The sequence below is a fragment of the Natator depressus genome, chromosome 1 (assembly GCF_965152275.1).
Source record: "Natator depressus isolate rNatDep1 chromosome 1, rNatDep2.hap1, whole genome shotgun sequence".
NCBI lineage: Eukaryota > Metazoa > Chordata > Testudines > Cheloniidae > Natator > Natator depressus.
The window spans coordinates 2,010,593-2,025,735 of NC_134234.1; the positions used below are offsets into that span (position 1 = coordinate 2,010,593).

General features: G+C 48.0%; 2 protein-coding genes across 2 annotated transcripts; both read right to left on the reverse strand.

Moving 5' to 3' along the window:
- Positions 1-240: 240 nt before the first annotated feature.
- Positions 241-1,239, reverse strand: LOC141995827 (olfactory receptor 52R1-like). The gene is given in 1 exon segment (XM_074967302.1): positions 241-1,239. A coding segment is annotated over 1 exon segment (999 nt).
- Positions 1,240-2,808: 1,569 nt separating this feature from the next.
- Positions 2,809-14,362, reverse strand: LOC141980603 (olfactory receptor 52R1-like). The gene is made up of 3 exons (XM_074941973.1): positions 14,342-14,362; positions 13,042-13,981; positions 2,809-3,065 (listed from the first exon to the last, which is right to left on the reverse strand). Exons 1-3 carry the CDS (start codon positions 14,360-14,362, stop codon positions 2,809-2,811), a joined length of 1,218 nt encoding a protein of 405 aa, XP_074798074.1.
- Positions 14,363-15,143: the final 781 nt, after the last annotated feature.

The following is a 15,143-nucleotide window of genomic DNA, read 5'->3' on the forward strand; positions in this document are numbered from 1 at the left end:
GGCAGAGCCTCAGGGGTCCATTTAATAGAGATTAGAAAGGTGGCATCCCAATGGGTTAAGGAGTTGAACACAGAGCAATTCCCCTGTTTGTCACACGGACACAGCACAGTAAGAGCAGGAAAGGATTTAATGTCTTTTTGACTGTCTAAGAAGTGACTCAGGGAAGAGGGCCCAGCACCATGTTACCAGCCAGCTGCAGACAGAGCTTAGTCTGAGAGCCAGAGCCTCAGCAGAAAACTTTTAAGTCTCTTTATGAGTAAAGAGATGGAGCAGCCTGTCCCAGATTTCTTTGGTCCTCACCCCGTAGATGATGGGGTTCAGCATGGGGGGCACCAGGAGGTACACATTGGCCATTAGAATGTGGAAATGCAGGGGCACATTCTGCCCAAACCGGTGTGTGAGTAAGGAGAAGAGAGCGGGGATGTAAAAGGCTAAGATGACACCGAGGTGGGAGCTGCAGGTCCCAAAAGTCTTGATCCGGGCGTCCTTTGTGGGGAGGCTGAAGATGGCCCTGAGGATCTGGATATAGGACATGGCGATAAAAAACACATCCACACCGGTCACAAAGAATAACACAAAGAGGCCATAGTAATTGCTGATGCGGATGTCTGTGCAGGCCAATTTCAGCATGACCGTGTGCTCGCAGAATGAGTGGGCGATGATGTTGGTTCTGCAATATGGCCACTGCCTCGCCAGGAGGAGAAAGGGCAGTACAAACATGCCTCCACGCAGCACCACGGCCAGGCCAATCTTGGCCACCACAGAGTTTGTCAGGATGGTGGAATATCTCAGGGGGTGGCAGATGGCCACGTAGCGATCCAAAGCCATGGCCACAAGGATCCCAGACTCCATCCCTGAGAAGCAGTGAATGAAGAACATCTGGGTGAGGCAGGCACTGAAATTGATCTCCCTGGAATTGAACCAGAAGATGCTCAGCGTTTTGGGCAGGGTGGAGGTGGACAGGACCAGGTCGGTGATGGCCAGCATGCAGAGGAAATAGTACATGGGCCCGTGGAGGCTTGGCTCCCTCTTCACTATTAACAGGATGGTGAAGTTCCCCAAGACGGCTATGGCGTACACGGTGCAGAAGGGGATGGAGATCCAGACATGGGCTTCTTCCAGGCCAGGAATGCCCAACAGGATGAAGGTGGAGGGGTTGGTGAAGTCAGTTGTGTTGGAATCTGACATGGAGTAGGGGAGAAGGTGTCCAACTCTGAGGCAGAACCGTGTGTCCTACATATACTGTACGTTCACTGGACTTTCTGTTTGTTCCCAGGGTCTCAGGTGATGGTCGCAGTAAATATTCCTGGATGGAGAGACAAAGAAGGGGTGTGTGATAGAGGAGTAGGGAAAATTAAAAAATGGAGCTGATTACATTCAAATGGTCAAACAGAGAACTATTCCCAACCAGTAATATCTGTAGTGAGCTGTAGCTTACGAAAGCTTATGCTCACATAAATTTGTTAGTCTCTAAGGTGCCAGAAGTACTCCTTTTCTTTTTGTGAATACAGGCTAACATGGCTGCTACTCTGAAACCTGTAGACACTTCGTGTTTCACAAGAGCTAGTTCCTCAAAGCTGAGGCAAAATATCGGAAAAAAATAGAAAACTGGGGAGGGAAAATTGGAATTCTATAAGAAGCATTTATTAGATAGCTAGAAAGTCACAATTCCATAGTCAAAGAAGTGGACAGCTTTGGATAAACACCTGGTTCAGTGAGAAAGTGGAAACATTTTTCGGGGGAGGGGGGTGGAAAAGTGAAGAAACAGATTGACAGAGCCAGAAGGGTACCCAGAAGTCACCTGTTACAAGACAGGCCCAACAAGGAAAGTAACAGTAGGCCTGTCTGTCTGCTGCAGCCAAAGACCTGCTACCAAAGAGTCCCCTATTCCACCTCCTCTCTCTGTTCCCCCTTCTGGGGAGGGTCCATTTCTTCCACGTCCTCCCCTGTACAAAGACGCTGGACAAAACTGGTTTTACCAAGACTACAGTTACTTTTTTCTTTTGTCCGGACGAGATCTCTTCAGGGCTGAGAGTCTTAAACCACCAACCTATTTATAGACAGATGCCTCCGCCCCAGCCTCCTGCCCCTGAGCTCAAGGCATGTGAGTGAAGAGCTCAGGAAAAGCCCGAAGACATAAGGATACAGATGGTTCATGCAATCAAACATGAATGAATAGGGTTTCCACCCATCATGGTTTTATCCAAACACTCCTGTTTTGGGCTTCTGTTTCTGGCTGCCATTTATGATTGTCAGGTAAACCAGAAAGTCTGGTCAAAAAGGGAACTTGCCATTGTTCGGTTACTGCAGGGTGCAGAGAGGCATCAGGTCATTAACCCACAGCAGCCCCTGCTCAGCCATTACCACCTCCTACCTGCAACCAGGCTCCTTGTCGGGATTCAGTCCTAGCCCCGGAGCAGAGGGAGCCCAGGTAGGGGAAGGAAGGTGGAGACAACCCAATGAGTGATGGCAATAGGGGAGGACAAGAGCGAACAACAGGGGTTGGGTATTGGGGAAAAGGTGGAGAAGAGGGATGGGCCTAGAGGGAAGAAGTGCAGAAGGCTGTGGGGACACGAAGGAAGAAGCACAGAAATAGGTGGGGACTTGAGTGAAGATATGGAGCAGGGCAGAGTATTGGGGAAAGAAGCAGGGCAGAGGCTTCATGGGTCCAGTTACCAGCAATTAGAAATGTGGCAATCCAATGAGTTAATGAGTTGTACACAGAACAATTCCCCAGTTTGTCAGGCTAACACAGCACAGTAAGGCCAGTAAAGGATTTAATGTCGCTTTGACTGCCCAGTAAGTGATTCAGGAAAGAGGGCCCAGCACCATGTCATCAGCCAGCTCTGCATGGACCTCGGTCTGAGAGGCAGTGCACCAGGAGAAAAATTTAGTCCCTTTACGAGTAAAGGCATGGAGTAGCCTGTCCCGGATCTGTTTGGTCCTCACCCCGTGGATGATGGGGTTTAGCATGGGGGGCACCAGGAGGTACATATTGGCCATGAGAACATGGAATTGCAGGGCCACATGGTGGCCAAAACGGTAAGTGAGGGAGGAGAAGAGAGCTGGGATATAAAAGGGTAGGATGGCACAGAGATGGGAGCTGCAGGTCCCCAAAGTCCAAAGTTGGGTGTCCTTTGTGGGGAGGCTGAAGATGGCCCTGAGGATCTGGATATAGGACATGGCAATAAAAATCATATCCAGACTGGTCACCCAGATTGACCTTGAGTTGTAGTAACTACTCAGAGAAGCCTGCAAGATGAAAGCCTCAGTGGGCTCTCCCCAGGCGAACTCCCAGGCAAACTCCCTCTGTTAGCCTCTCTGCTGTTCGCCTCTCCACTGGTTCGCAGCTGACTGGCTTTTTATAACAGTCAGGCCCACTCAAGGCTCACCTGGAACAAAGCACTCCCAATTCACACTTTTCAAACAATCAATCAAGCACATGGTCAAACTGTCAAACTGTCCCCACAACAGACACTCAGATACTCACCAACACAGCCTCCCTAATGCAGCCCTTAGCGTACCTCCTCTCAGGCAGATCCCAGGCAAACTCCCTCTGTTAGCCTTGTTAATATTGTTAATATGAGACACTCAATTCACTACAGGAGGCTGTTCTCATGGATGAAGCAGATTGGTCACTCTTTACACACTGAGAAATGACATTTTCATTAGTCATAAATATGAATTATGAACAACTGATCCTACTAATGCCAATTATATATTTGAATATGCACCATATGCTATGGTGCTCCATGCGTCAATATATCCTACATGCCGGGTTGTGGGAAATCTTAATAGGTACTAGCAGGAAACCTGCGTGTAGCCCTCATTGTTCCTTAATGCAATGAAACCAGGCAAGAGAGTCCATACTGTAGGGAGATCCCCATTCACACAGTTGCTCAAAATATGAGAAGGGAAAAAATCCAAACCTTTGCCAAAACAAAGACAATGTTCGGATTTCTAAAGAATGGGATGGGGAATAACTTGCTCTGGACATGTGCTCAGCTTTGGTCACCCAGTCTCTATCAAAGGTATAGCAGGTAGAAAAGGAATTTCTGGAGATGTGAGAATCAGAGACGATGCCCTATGTAGACAGACTGAAAAGTTTGGGGCTGTTTAGTTTAGGGAAGAGACAAAGAAGGGGGCATATGATACAGGAGAACAAAATAAAAAATGGAATGGATGACATTCAAATAGAGAAACAGAGAACAGTTCCCAACCAGTAATATCTGTAGGTACTTAATGCTTCCAAAGGGCTAATTACCCAAAGATGAGACAAATGATCAGCAACACTTATTGGGAGGAATATTTATGACAGAAAAATGGGATTGGAAATTGGCAGTATATTAAGAAGAGTTCATTAGACAGCTAAAAAGTCACATTTTTTTTTAATTCAGAAGGTGGAGAAAGCTACCAGGGGAGAGGCTGTTCTAGACTTGATTATGACAAACAGGGAGGAACTGGCTGAGAATGGAAAGCAGAAGGCAGCGTGGGGGAAAGTGATCATGAAATGATAGAGTTCATGATTCTAAGGAATGGTAGAAGGGAGAACAGCAAAATAAAGACAATGGGTTGCAAAAAAGCATGCCTTAGCCAGCTCAGGGAGTTGGCACATAAAATCCCATGGGAAGCAAGTCTAAAGGGAAAAACAATTGAAGACAGTTGGCAGTTTTTCAAAGAGACATTATTAAGAGCACGAGAGCAAACTACCCCACTATGTGGAAAAGATAGGAAATGCAGCAAGAGACCACACTAGCTTTAGCATCATCTAAAAATATAAATCTATCTAAAAATATAAAAACAGATTTTCAAATTCATATTAAATTTAATTATATTATGGTCACCATTACCAAGCGGTCCAGCTACATTCACCTCTTGGACCTGATCCTGTGCTCCACTTACGACTAAATCAAGAATTGCCTCTCTCGTGGGTTCCACGATTAGCTGCACCAAGAAGCAGTCCTTTAAGGTGTCAAGAAACTTTATCTCTGCATCCCGTCCTGAGGTGACATGTACCCAGTTGATATGGGGATAGTTGAAATACCCCATTATTAGTGAGTTTTTTTTAATTTTTATAGCCTCTCTAATCTCCCTGAGCATCTCACAGTCACTATCACCATCCTGGTCAGGTGGTCGGTGGTATATCCCTCCTGCTATCGTCTTATTATTAGAGCCTGGAATTTCCATCCATGGAGATTTTATGGTACAGTTTGATTAATTTACCAATTTTATTACATTTGATTCTACTCTTTCTTTCACTTATAATGCCACTCCCTCACCAGCCCGACCTGTTCTGTCCTTCCGATATATTTTGTACCCTGGTATTACTGTGTCCCATTGATTATCCTCATTCCACCAAGTTTCTGTGATGCCGATTGTATCCATATCCTCCTTTAATATGAGGCACTCTAGTTCACCCATTTTATTATTTAGACTTTTAGCATTGATATATAAGCACTTTAAAAACTTGTCTCCTCTTAGCTGTCTGCCATTACACAATGTAATTGAATGGGACTCTTTTTTTATTTTACTGTTTTATTTGATCTCTGAGGTGTATGGATATTTTTTGCTGTTTCAAAAAAGGCAAATGAAATATTAGGTTGCATTGTCAGAGGTATAGTATGAAAGTCACTGTAGTTCATATTACTGGTCTACTCAGTGCTGGTCAGGCCTCAGTTGCAGTAGTGTATCCAGTTTTGGTCACTGCTGTATAGAATCATAGAATATCAGGGTTGGAAGGGACCTCAGGAGGTCATCGAGTCCAACCCCCTGCTCGAAGCAGGACCAATCCCCAACTAAATCATCCCAGACAGGGCTTTGTCAAGCCTGACCTTAAAAATATCTAAGGAAGGAGATTCCGCCACCTCCCTAGGTAACACATTCCAGTGTTTCACCACCCTCCTAAAGAAAAAGTTTTTCCTCATATCCAACCTAAATCTCCCCCACTGCAACTTGAGACCATTACTCCTTGTCCTGTCATCTGCTACCACTGAGAACAGTCTAGAGCCATCCTCTTTGGAACCCCCTTTCAGGTACTTGAAAGCAGCTATCAAATCCCCCCTCATTCTTCTCTTCCTCAGACTAAACAATCCCAGTTCCCTCAGCCTCTCGTCACAAGTCATGTGTTCCAGACCCCTAATCATTTTTGTTGCCCTCCGCTGGACTCTTTCCAATTTTTCCACATCCTTCTTGTAGTGTGGGTCCCAAAAGTGGACACAGGACTCCAGATGAGGCCTCACCAATGTCGAACAGAGGGGAACGATCATATCCCTCGATCTCCTGGCAATGCTCCTACTTATACAGCTCGAAATGACATTAGCCTTCTTGGCAACAAGGGCACACTGTTGACTCATATCCAGCTTCTCCGCCACTGTAGCCCCTAGGTCCTTTTCTGCAGAGCTGCTGCCTAGCCATTCGGTCCCTAGTCTGTAGCGGTGCATGGGATTCTTCCGTCCTAAGTGCAGGACTCTGCACTTGTCCTTGCTGAACCTCATCAGATTTCTTTTGGCCCAATCCTCTAACTTGTCTCGATCCCTCTGTATCCTATCCCTAGATGCCTTGGGAGGCTGCGGAGGCTCCTTTGCTGGAGATTTTCCAAAGAAAGCTAGATAGTCATCTGTCTGGGATGGTTAGACACAACAAATGCTGTATCTTGGCAGAAGGTTAATGCTCGATGACCCTAGCGGTCCCTTCTCACCTTGTTGCTCTATGATTCTGTGATGTAAAATTCCAAAGTAGACCAAGACTTAGTCACACACAATTCTTTGGGCTCAATACAGGGATAACTGGGAGAAATGTAATGGCCAGTGTTATACGGGATGTCAGACTGTATGGTAGAATTGTCGCTTCTGGCCTCATACCTTATGAATCTATTAATAAAGAAAGGCGATCAGGCATTTATATTTACTCTGTGTCATAACACACAAACAAGGAAACATTCAATTACACTGAAAGTCTGAACATATTATATTGAGAAAAGAAAATTGTTAACATAATACTTATTTGACCTGTGGAACTCCTTGCCACAGACATTATTAGAGCAAAGACTTTAGCTGAAATGGCCACTGTAGGTGGTTCTGGTGTCACCACTATTAAGAAGACCTCATTTTCAGTTGCTTATAAGTTTGCCAAACTTTAAGAGTTTGGACTGAAATTTTCCATGCTGGGTGTCTGATTCTGGCGGAATTGTTTCTTCAAAGTTTCAGGCATAATGGTTCAGACAACTTTTCAAATGAAGCTAGGAGAAAAGATGTCTTGCCCATATTGAAATGGTCTTGCAATTGGTCCAGTGAGGAGCTCTAGCACCTCCATGTTTTCCAGCAGATAAAATTCTGGCAAAAGCCCCCCCACTCCCATCCCCCTCACACACACTGCCCATTAACAGCCAGAGCCCTGAAATGCAAGAGGAGGGGGTGAAAGTCTCTGTGCATTAACACACAGCTGGTTCCTGAGGTCTCTGCTCTGTTCTCACTCCAAGTGGACATTTGCCTCAGAATTTGGCCTTGTTTTGTACATCTACTAACACCTTTCATCCTGAAGGCTCTACTGTGCCACTGAAATGCAGCCACCTAAGGGCTGAAGCCATCAGCCGGGCCCTAGATGTTGACAGAAAAGAGTGATATTTTTGCGAGTGATACTGAAGCAAAATCATCCCTTGTGGCAAGGGTCCCGGCATGTTTAATAGCTTCTCATAGCAGAAAGGACCAAAGACCTATTGTGTGTCCCATCACACCCATGTTGCACTTGGTTTGTCGAGCAGGTGAGCTCCTCAGCAAGAGATGTTTCAGAGTAGCAGCCGTGTTCGTCTGTATCTGCAAAAAGAAAAGGAGGACTTGTGGCACCATAGAGACTAACCAATTTATCTGAGCATAAGCTTTCGTGAGCTACAGCTCACTTCATCGGATGCATTCAGTGGAAAATACAGTGAGGACCCATTTTTTCATGTGCTGTGTGTATATAAATCTCCCCACTGTATTTTCCGCTGAATGCATCCGATGAAGTGAGCTGTAGCTCATGAAAGCTTATGCTCAAATAAATTGGTTAGTCTCTAAGGTGACACAAGTCCTCCTTTTCTTTCAGCAAGAGATGGGTACCTGTGAATCCTGAGTTGGAAGTGTCTTCTCTGGGAATCCCCCTCAGGTAGCCATGTCCCACGTCTCTCTCACCCCAGCATCTGCAGCAGCGTCCCACGCCGAGAGCCGACACAGGGGTGTGCACCATTTATAATAGAGCTCTGTGCAATCCCAGCGGGGTTCACTCAGCCTCTAGGGGAGAAGCAGCATTTGGATGTAAACAGGCTGGACTCCGGAGGCACTGTAGCCAATGTCTCTCTTTTCCATGTCTGTGATTCTGTGTTCTTTATCCACCTTTAGGAGTAAACAGTAATTAAGGGACCTTCTGAATGGGTAATGAGAACTCTTGGTCTCTGGGCTGAGTCAGAGAGCAATTGGCTGCTTTGTGTATTTGTGTATAATTAAAATTTATAGTAGATTGGTAAGAAAACAAAGGATAATGCCTTGGTCTCCATAGAGTCTGATACCAAGTAAATGGCCAGGAGGGAGGGGTAGAGAGTAGACAGACAGATCTGGAGACAGATGTCTGAGGGGAGACACTAGCAGTTTTTTTTAAGGTACACAGGGCTATTGCTCAGTAATTCTCATCAGCAACTGTTATCATGCTGTGCACCACCTTTCATTGAAGGATCCTAAAAACACCTAACAAAGGAAAGTCACTATGAACATATCCCTATTATACAGATAGGGAAACTGAGGAGCAGGGAGACATGAATTTGCCAAGGTCACACAGAGATTGAGTACCATTATGACAGACAGAATCCAGGAGCCCTGACTTCCCAGCCATAACCACAGTCTCTCCATCACGAAAGAGGGAAATGGGCACCCCCTCTGGCAGATCCCCATCTTCTCAAGGTGAATCTGAGGTTTTCAGAACCAGGTGGAGATTGTGAGCTTCCCGCTCGTGGGAAGTGTGAACTCTGGGACTCCACTTCTGCTCCCACTCAGAAACCTCCCAATGCATCACAGTCACTGGGGTCACTTTGGTGAAGAGACGCAGTAAAAGCAACATGGAGTTAAACTTTTTTCATTTTAGTGTAGTTCCCCTTTGTGAAATTAAATGTAACCATGTTGGGCCACTCTGGCGTTTTCCCTGCCATAGGGATGTTAACCTGAATTATATGATGGTCACTACTACCAAGTGGTCCAGCTATAGTCGCCTCTTGGACCAGACCCCTGTGCTCCCCTTTGGAATAAATCAAGAATTGCCTCTCCTCTTGTAAAAACAACGACTGTGACAGATTTTTATTACCAATTTGCCAGAGGCATCAGGTGATTAGGCTGAGGCATCAGGATTGTTAGGGGAGGAGATAAAGGAGCACACTAAGAGTTTAAGTTTTAAAGCTTTATTAATAAAATAATAAAATAACAGCGGTGAGTGCTGGGAACGCTTCCATGTTACTTAGAGGAAGAAAGAGAGCCTTAGTGCCCCAGCCCTAACCCACTTTTATACTTACACAAGCATGACCCGAGGCTGGCCAAGCCTGGGTGTAACGTAAGATGAAGGGTGGGGGAAGGGTGGACGAGAGTTTTGTTTTGTGCACAAGCCGTTTAGGGTTTGCTGTTGATTTGTAACTTGCTTTGGCTTTTAGGAGGGTTTTTAAGTTTTGGGTGTTTTGTGGGGTGTTTTGTTTAGGGACTGTAGGGAGCCAGGGTGGCTCCCCTCCGAACCAGAGGGTAAAGAGCCACCCTCTGAGCCTGAGTGGGCGGGGCCAGGCCAAGCTTCCGCCAATCCCCGGAAGGGGAAGGGTGGGGCAGGAAATACAAAGGGCGGGGCCCTCTGCCCAGTGAAGAGAGCACCAGGGAGGGAGACAGACACAGGCTGCCGGCTGCTCCCTCACAAGCCTGCTGCCGACCCAGGCGAAGCCCTGGGCAAGGAGGAACCTGACCAGGGGGAAGGCCTGTGGCAACCAGGGCTACTGGCCGCTGAATACCCGGAGGAACCGGGGCTGCCCGCAGCGAATTATCTGGAGGAACCGGGGCTGCCCACAGCGGATTATCCGGAGGAACCGGGGCTGCCGGCCACTGAATATCCGGAGGAACCGGGGCTGCCCACAGCGGATTATCCGGAAGAACCGGAGCTGCCCGCAGTGGATTTTCCGGAGGAACCGGGGCTGCCCACAGCGGATTATCCGGAGGAACCGGGGCTGCCGGCCACTGAATATCCGGAGGAACCGGGGCTGCCCACAGCGGATTATCCGGAGGAACCGGGGCTGCCCACAGCGGATTATCCGGAAGAACCGGAGCTGCCCGCAGTGGATTACCCAGAGGAGATGGAGATTCAAGAGCTGCCCGCAGCGGAATACCCGGAGGAGATGGAGGGACCGGAGCGACCCGCCTGAGAGAGACCGGGTAGGAAGTAGCCCAGGGGCCCAACTACACCATGGGGTGGGTGTGTTTGGTCAGCGGGTGCGGATTGCCCGCTGACCCAGCGGTGGGACCTTCGCCTCCCGCCACTGTCAGGGACCTGGGCTGGAACGCAGTGGAGTTGGGTGGGCCTGCGCTCCCCTACCCCGGTGCTCCCCGGCCTGAGGGGCGCGCTACTGACTCTTGCCGGCGCCCCCCTGCCTGAGGGGTGCGCTACTGACTCTTGCCGGCACCCCCCTGCCCGAGGGGCGCGCTACTGACTCTTGCCGGCGCCCCCCTGCCCGAGGGGCACGCTACTGACTCTTGCCGGCGCCCCCCTGCCTGAGGGGGGCGCTACTGACTCCTGCCGGCGCTCCCCTGCCTGAGGGGGGCGCTACTGACTCCTGCCGGCGCCCCCCTGCCTGAGGGACACGCTATTGACTTTTGCCGGCGCCCATCTGCCTGAGGGGCGCGCTATGGACTCCTGCCGGCGCTCCCCCTGCCTGAGGGGGGCGCCACTGACTCCTGCCACCGCTCCCCCTGCCTGAGGGGCGCGCCACTGACTCCTGCCACCGCTCCCCCTGCCTGAGGGGGGTGCCACTGACTCCTGCCACCGCTCCCCCTGCCTGAGGGGGGCGCCACTGACTCCTGCCTCCGCTCCCCCTGCCTGAGGGGCGCGCTATTGACTCCTGCCGGCGCTCCCCTGCCTGAGGGGCGCGCTATTGACTCCTGCCGGCGCTCCCCTGCCTGAGGGACGCGCTACTGACTCCTGCCGGTGCACCTCCCCGCTAATTCCCCAGCACCTGGGAGGTGGGGCTGAGGTCTGCCACGGAGACCATTGCTCTCCATCGCTCCTAGGGGCTTGGAGGACCGACCACCACCCGTCACAGGGACCTTTGTTTTTTGTGCTTTTTGTACCAGTTTAAACCAGTTTTTGTGGCCTTTTTAGCTTTCCCAAAACACATCGGCTCCAGGGACGTGAGACCTTTTTTTCCCCCTTGCTGGCCTTTGCCGTCTTACTAATTTTTGCAATTTTTGCAATTCTGCTCAGCTTAGCTCTTCTTTCTCATGGCTGACTGGGGTTGGGTAAGATATGAATGCAGCTGCAAACTTCTTGTTGAGTGCCGTGACCTTGGATTGGGGCCAGCATCTTATCTTCGGACTAAGCTAGCCAAAGTGTCGAGTTAACACGTTCTCTGCTTTTTTCCTCCAACTTCGGCCTCTCACAACCTGCAAAGGAATCTTCCACTTCACACTTACACCTTTAACCCTTCCCAAAATTCCTTGAGATACCTGCAACAGCGTTAGCAACATACAATGCTGATTTTCCTCCCCAGGGGACTCCCTGAGGGAGGGGGCCATTGGGTTGTAACACCTTGTGGCACCTTAGAGACTAACAAATGTATTTGGCATAAGCTTCCGTGGGCTAGAACCCACTTCATCAGATGCATGGAGTGAAAAATACAGGAGCAGGTATAAATACATGAAAAGATGGGAGTTGCTTTACCAAGTGTGAGATCAATCTAATGAGACAATTCAAATAACAGCAGGATACCAAGGGAAGAAAAATAACTTTTGATGTGGTAAGGAGAGTACCACATTTCAGATAGTTGACAAGAAGCTGTGAGTAACTGTAGGGGGAAATTAGTATGGGGGAAATTAGGTTTAGCTTTTGTAATGACCCGACCACTCCCACTCTTTATTCAGGCCTAATTTGATGGTGTCGAGTTTGCAAATTAATTCCAATTCTTCAGTTTCACGTTGGAGTCTGTTTTTGAAGTTTTTTTGTGAAGAATTGCCACTTTTAGGTCTGTTATTGAGCGACCAGGGAAATTGAAGTGTTCTCCTACTGGTTTTTGAATTTTATAATTCCTGATGCCATATTTGTGTCTGTTTATTCTTTTGCATAGAGACTGTCTGGTTTGGACAATGTACATAGCAGAAAGGCATTGCTGGCACATGATGGCATCTGTCACGTTGGTAGATGTGCAGGTGAACGAGCCCCTGATGGTGTGGCTGATGTGGTTAGGTCCTACAATGGTGTCCCTTGAATAGATATGCGGACAGAGTTGGCAACGGGCTTTGTTGCAAGGGATTGGTTCCTGGGTCAGTGTTTTTTTGTGTGATATGCAGTTTCTGGTGAGTATTTGAACCCGAGGTGAGATGTGGAGCAGGGGCTGGGCATTGGAGGAAGTAATTGGGCAGAAGGCAGAGCCCCAGGGGTCCATTTAACAGAAATTAGAAAGGTGGCACCCTGATGAGTTAAGGAGTTGAGCACAGAATGATTCCCCCAATTGTCACACTGACACAGCACAGTAAGACCAGGAAAAGATTTTATGTCTTTTTGACAGTCTAATAAGTGACTCAGGAAAGAGGAATCAGCACCATGTTACCAGCCAGCTCCACAACGAGCTTAGTCTGAGAGCCAGAGCACCAGGAGGAAACTTTAAAGTCCCTTTATGAGTAAAGAGATGGAGCAGCCTGTCCCAGATCTGTTTGGTCCTCACCCCGTAGATGATGGGATTCAGCATGGGGGGCACCAGGATGTACACAATAGCCATGAGAATGTGGAAATGCAGGGGTACATTGTGGCCAAACCGGTGTGTGAGTAAGGAGAAAAGACCTGGGATGTAAAAGGCTAAGATGGTACAGAGGTGTGAGGCGCAGGTCCCAAAAGTCTTGATCCGGGCATCCTTTGTGGGGAGGCTGAAGATGGCCCTGAGGATCTGGATATAGGACATGGTGATAAAAAACACATCCACACCAGTCACAAAGAATACCACAAAAAGGCCGTAATAACTACTGATGCGGATGTCACCACAAGCCAGCTTCACGATGGCCATGTGCTCGCAGTACAAGTTGGGGATGATGTTGGTTCTGCAATATGGCCACTGCCTCACCAGGAGGAGAGAGGGCAGTACAAGCATGCCTCCACGCAGCACCACGGCCAGGCCGATCTTGGCCACCACAGAGTTTGTCAGGATGGTGGAATGTCTCAAGGGATGACAGATGGCCACATAGCGATCAAACGCCATGGCCACAAAGATCCCAGACTCCATCCCTGAGAAGCAGTGAATGAAAAACATCTGGGTGAGGCAGACACTGAAATTGATCTCCCTGGAATTGAACCAGAAGATGCTCAGCATTTTGGGCAGGATGGATGTGGACAGGACCAGGTCAGTGATGGCCAGCATGCAGAGGAAATAGTACATGGGCCCATGGAGGCTTGGCTCCCTCTTCACAATGAACAGGATGGTGAAGTTCCCCAAGATGGCTATAGCATATGTGATGCAGAAGGGGATGGAGATCCAGACATGGGCCGCCTCCAGGCCAGAAATGCCCAGCAGGATGAAGGTGGAGGGGTTGGTGAAGACAGTTGTGTTGGAATCTGACATGGGGTAGGGAAGAAGGTGTCCAACTCTGAGGCAGAACTGTGTCTTCTGCATGTACTGTACATTCACTGGACTTTCTGTATGTCCCCAGGGTCTCCGGTGATGGTCGCAGTATAAATTCCTAGGTGGAGAGACAATGTGAATATAAGACAATACATGCACAACTGGAGGCTGGTCTCGGGGAAACAGATTGGTCGCTCTTTGGAGACTGAGAAGTGACACTTTTATTATTCAGAGAAATGAATTATGAAAAAACTGACCCTAATAATGCCACTTCCATATTTGATGGTGCTCCGTGCATCAATAATTCCTACACAAAGTGGTGTGGGAACCCTTAATAGGCACCAGCAGGAAACATGAGTATGGAATTACTCCGTCATTGTTTCATAATGTAGTGAAACCCAGGCTAGAGAATCCATTTTATAGGGAGATCCCCATTTACCCAGATGCTCAAAATCTGAGAGTGGGAAAAAAAAAAACCCGACCTGTGTGAAGACATCTACTGGGAGAAATATCCCAGGTAAAACATACCTCAGGGAAAAGACTTGGCATCACTGATATCTGCTCAATGGAAACACCTGCTGATTCACAAAAGTGGCCAAAACAAAAGCAATGATCGGATACCTACAGAATGGGATGGAGAATAACTTGCTCTGGACATAGCCTCAGGTTTGGTTTCCTAGTCTCTATAAAGGATATTGCAGATAGAAAGGGGGTTTCCAAGAGGCTGGGAAAATGGGAGAGGCTGTGAGATATGGACAGAGTGAAAAGTCTGGGACTGTTTAGAGAAGAGACAAAGAAGGGGGGGTGTGATAGAGGAGAGGAAAATTAAAAAAATGGAGCTGATTACATTCCAAAAAATGGAGCTGATTTAGTTGGGGATTGGTCCTGCTTTGAGCAGGGGGTTGGACTGGATGACCTCCTGAGGTGCCTTCCAACCCTGATATTCTATGATTCTATGATTCAAATGGTCAAACAGAGAACTATTCCCAACCAGTAATATCTGTAGACACTTCATGTTTCACAAGAGCTAGTTCCTCAAAGCTGAGGCAAAATATCGGAAAAAAATAGACAGAAAACTGGAAAGGGAAAATTGGAATTCTATAAGAAGCATTTATTGGATAGCTAGAAAGTCACAATTCCATAGTCAAAGAAGTGGACAGCTTTGGATAAACACCTGGTTCAGTGACAAAGCAAAGACATTTTTGGCGGGGGGTGGCGGGGGGAAGAAGAGCAATATATAACGCATGGAAAAAAGAGAAATAAATAGCAAATAATACAAAATTGAAGTTGTGAATATTGATCATGGACATTAAAGACATGAGGGAAAAAT

Bases quoted from the DNA above. Each gene is read 5' to 3' on its own strand.
- LOC141980603 (XM_074941973.1), bottom strand. From the start codon at position 14,362: ATGCCAAGTCTTTTCCCTGAG. The intron at 13,982-14,341 runs GTATGTTTTACC...CCCCGAGACCAG, and splicing joins TGCCAAGTCTTTTCCCTGAG to CCTCCAGTTGTGCATGTATT. The intron at 3,066-13,041 runs GTCTTTTCTCCT...TTTATATCCCAG, and splicing joins CTTAGCCTTTTACATCCCAG to CTCTCTTCTCCTCCCTCACT.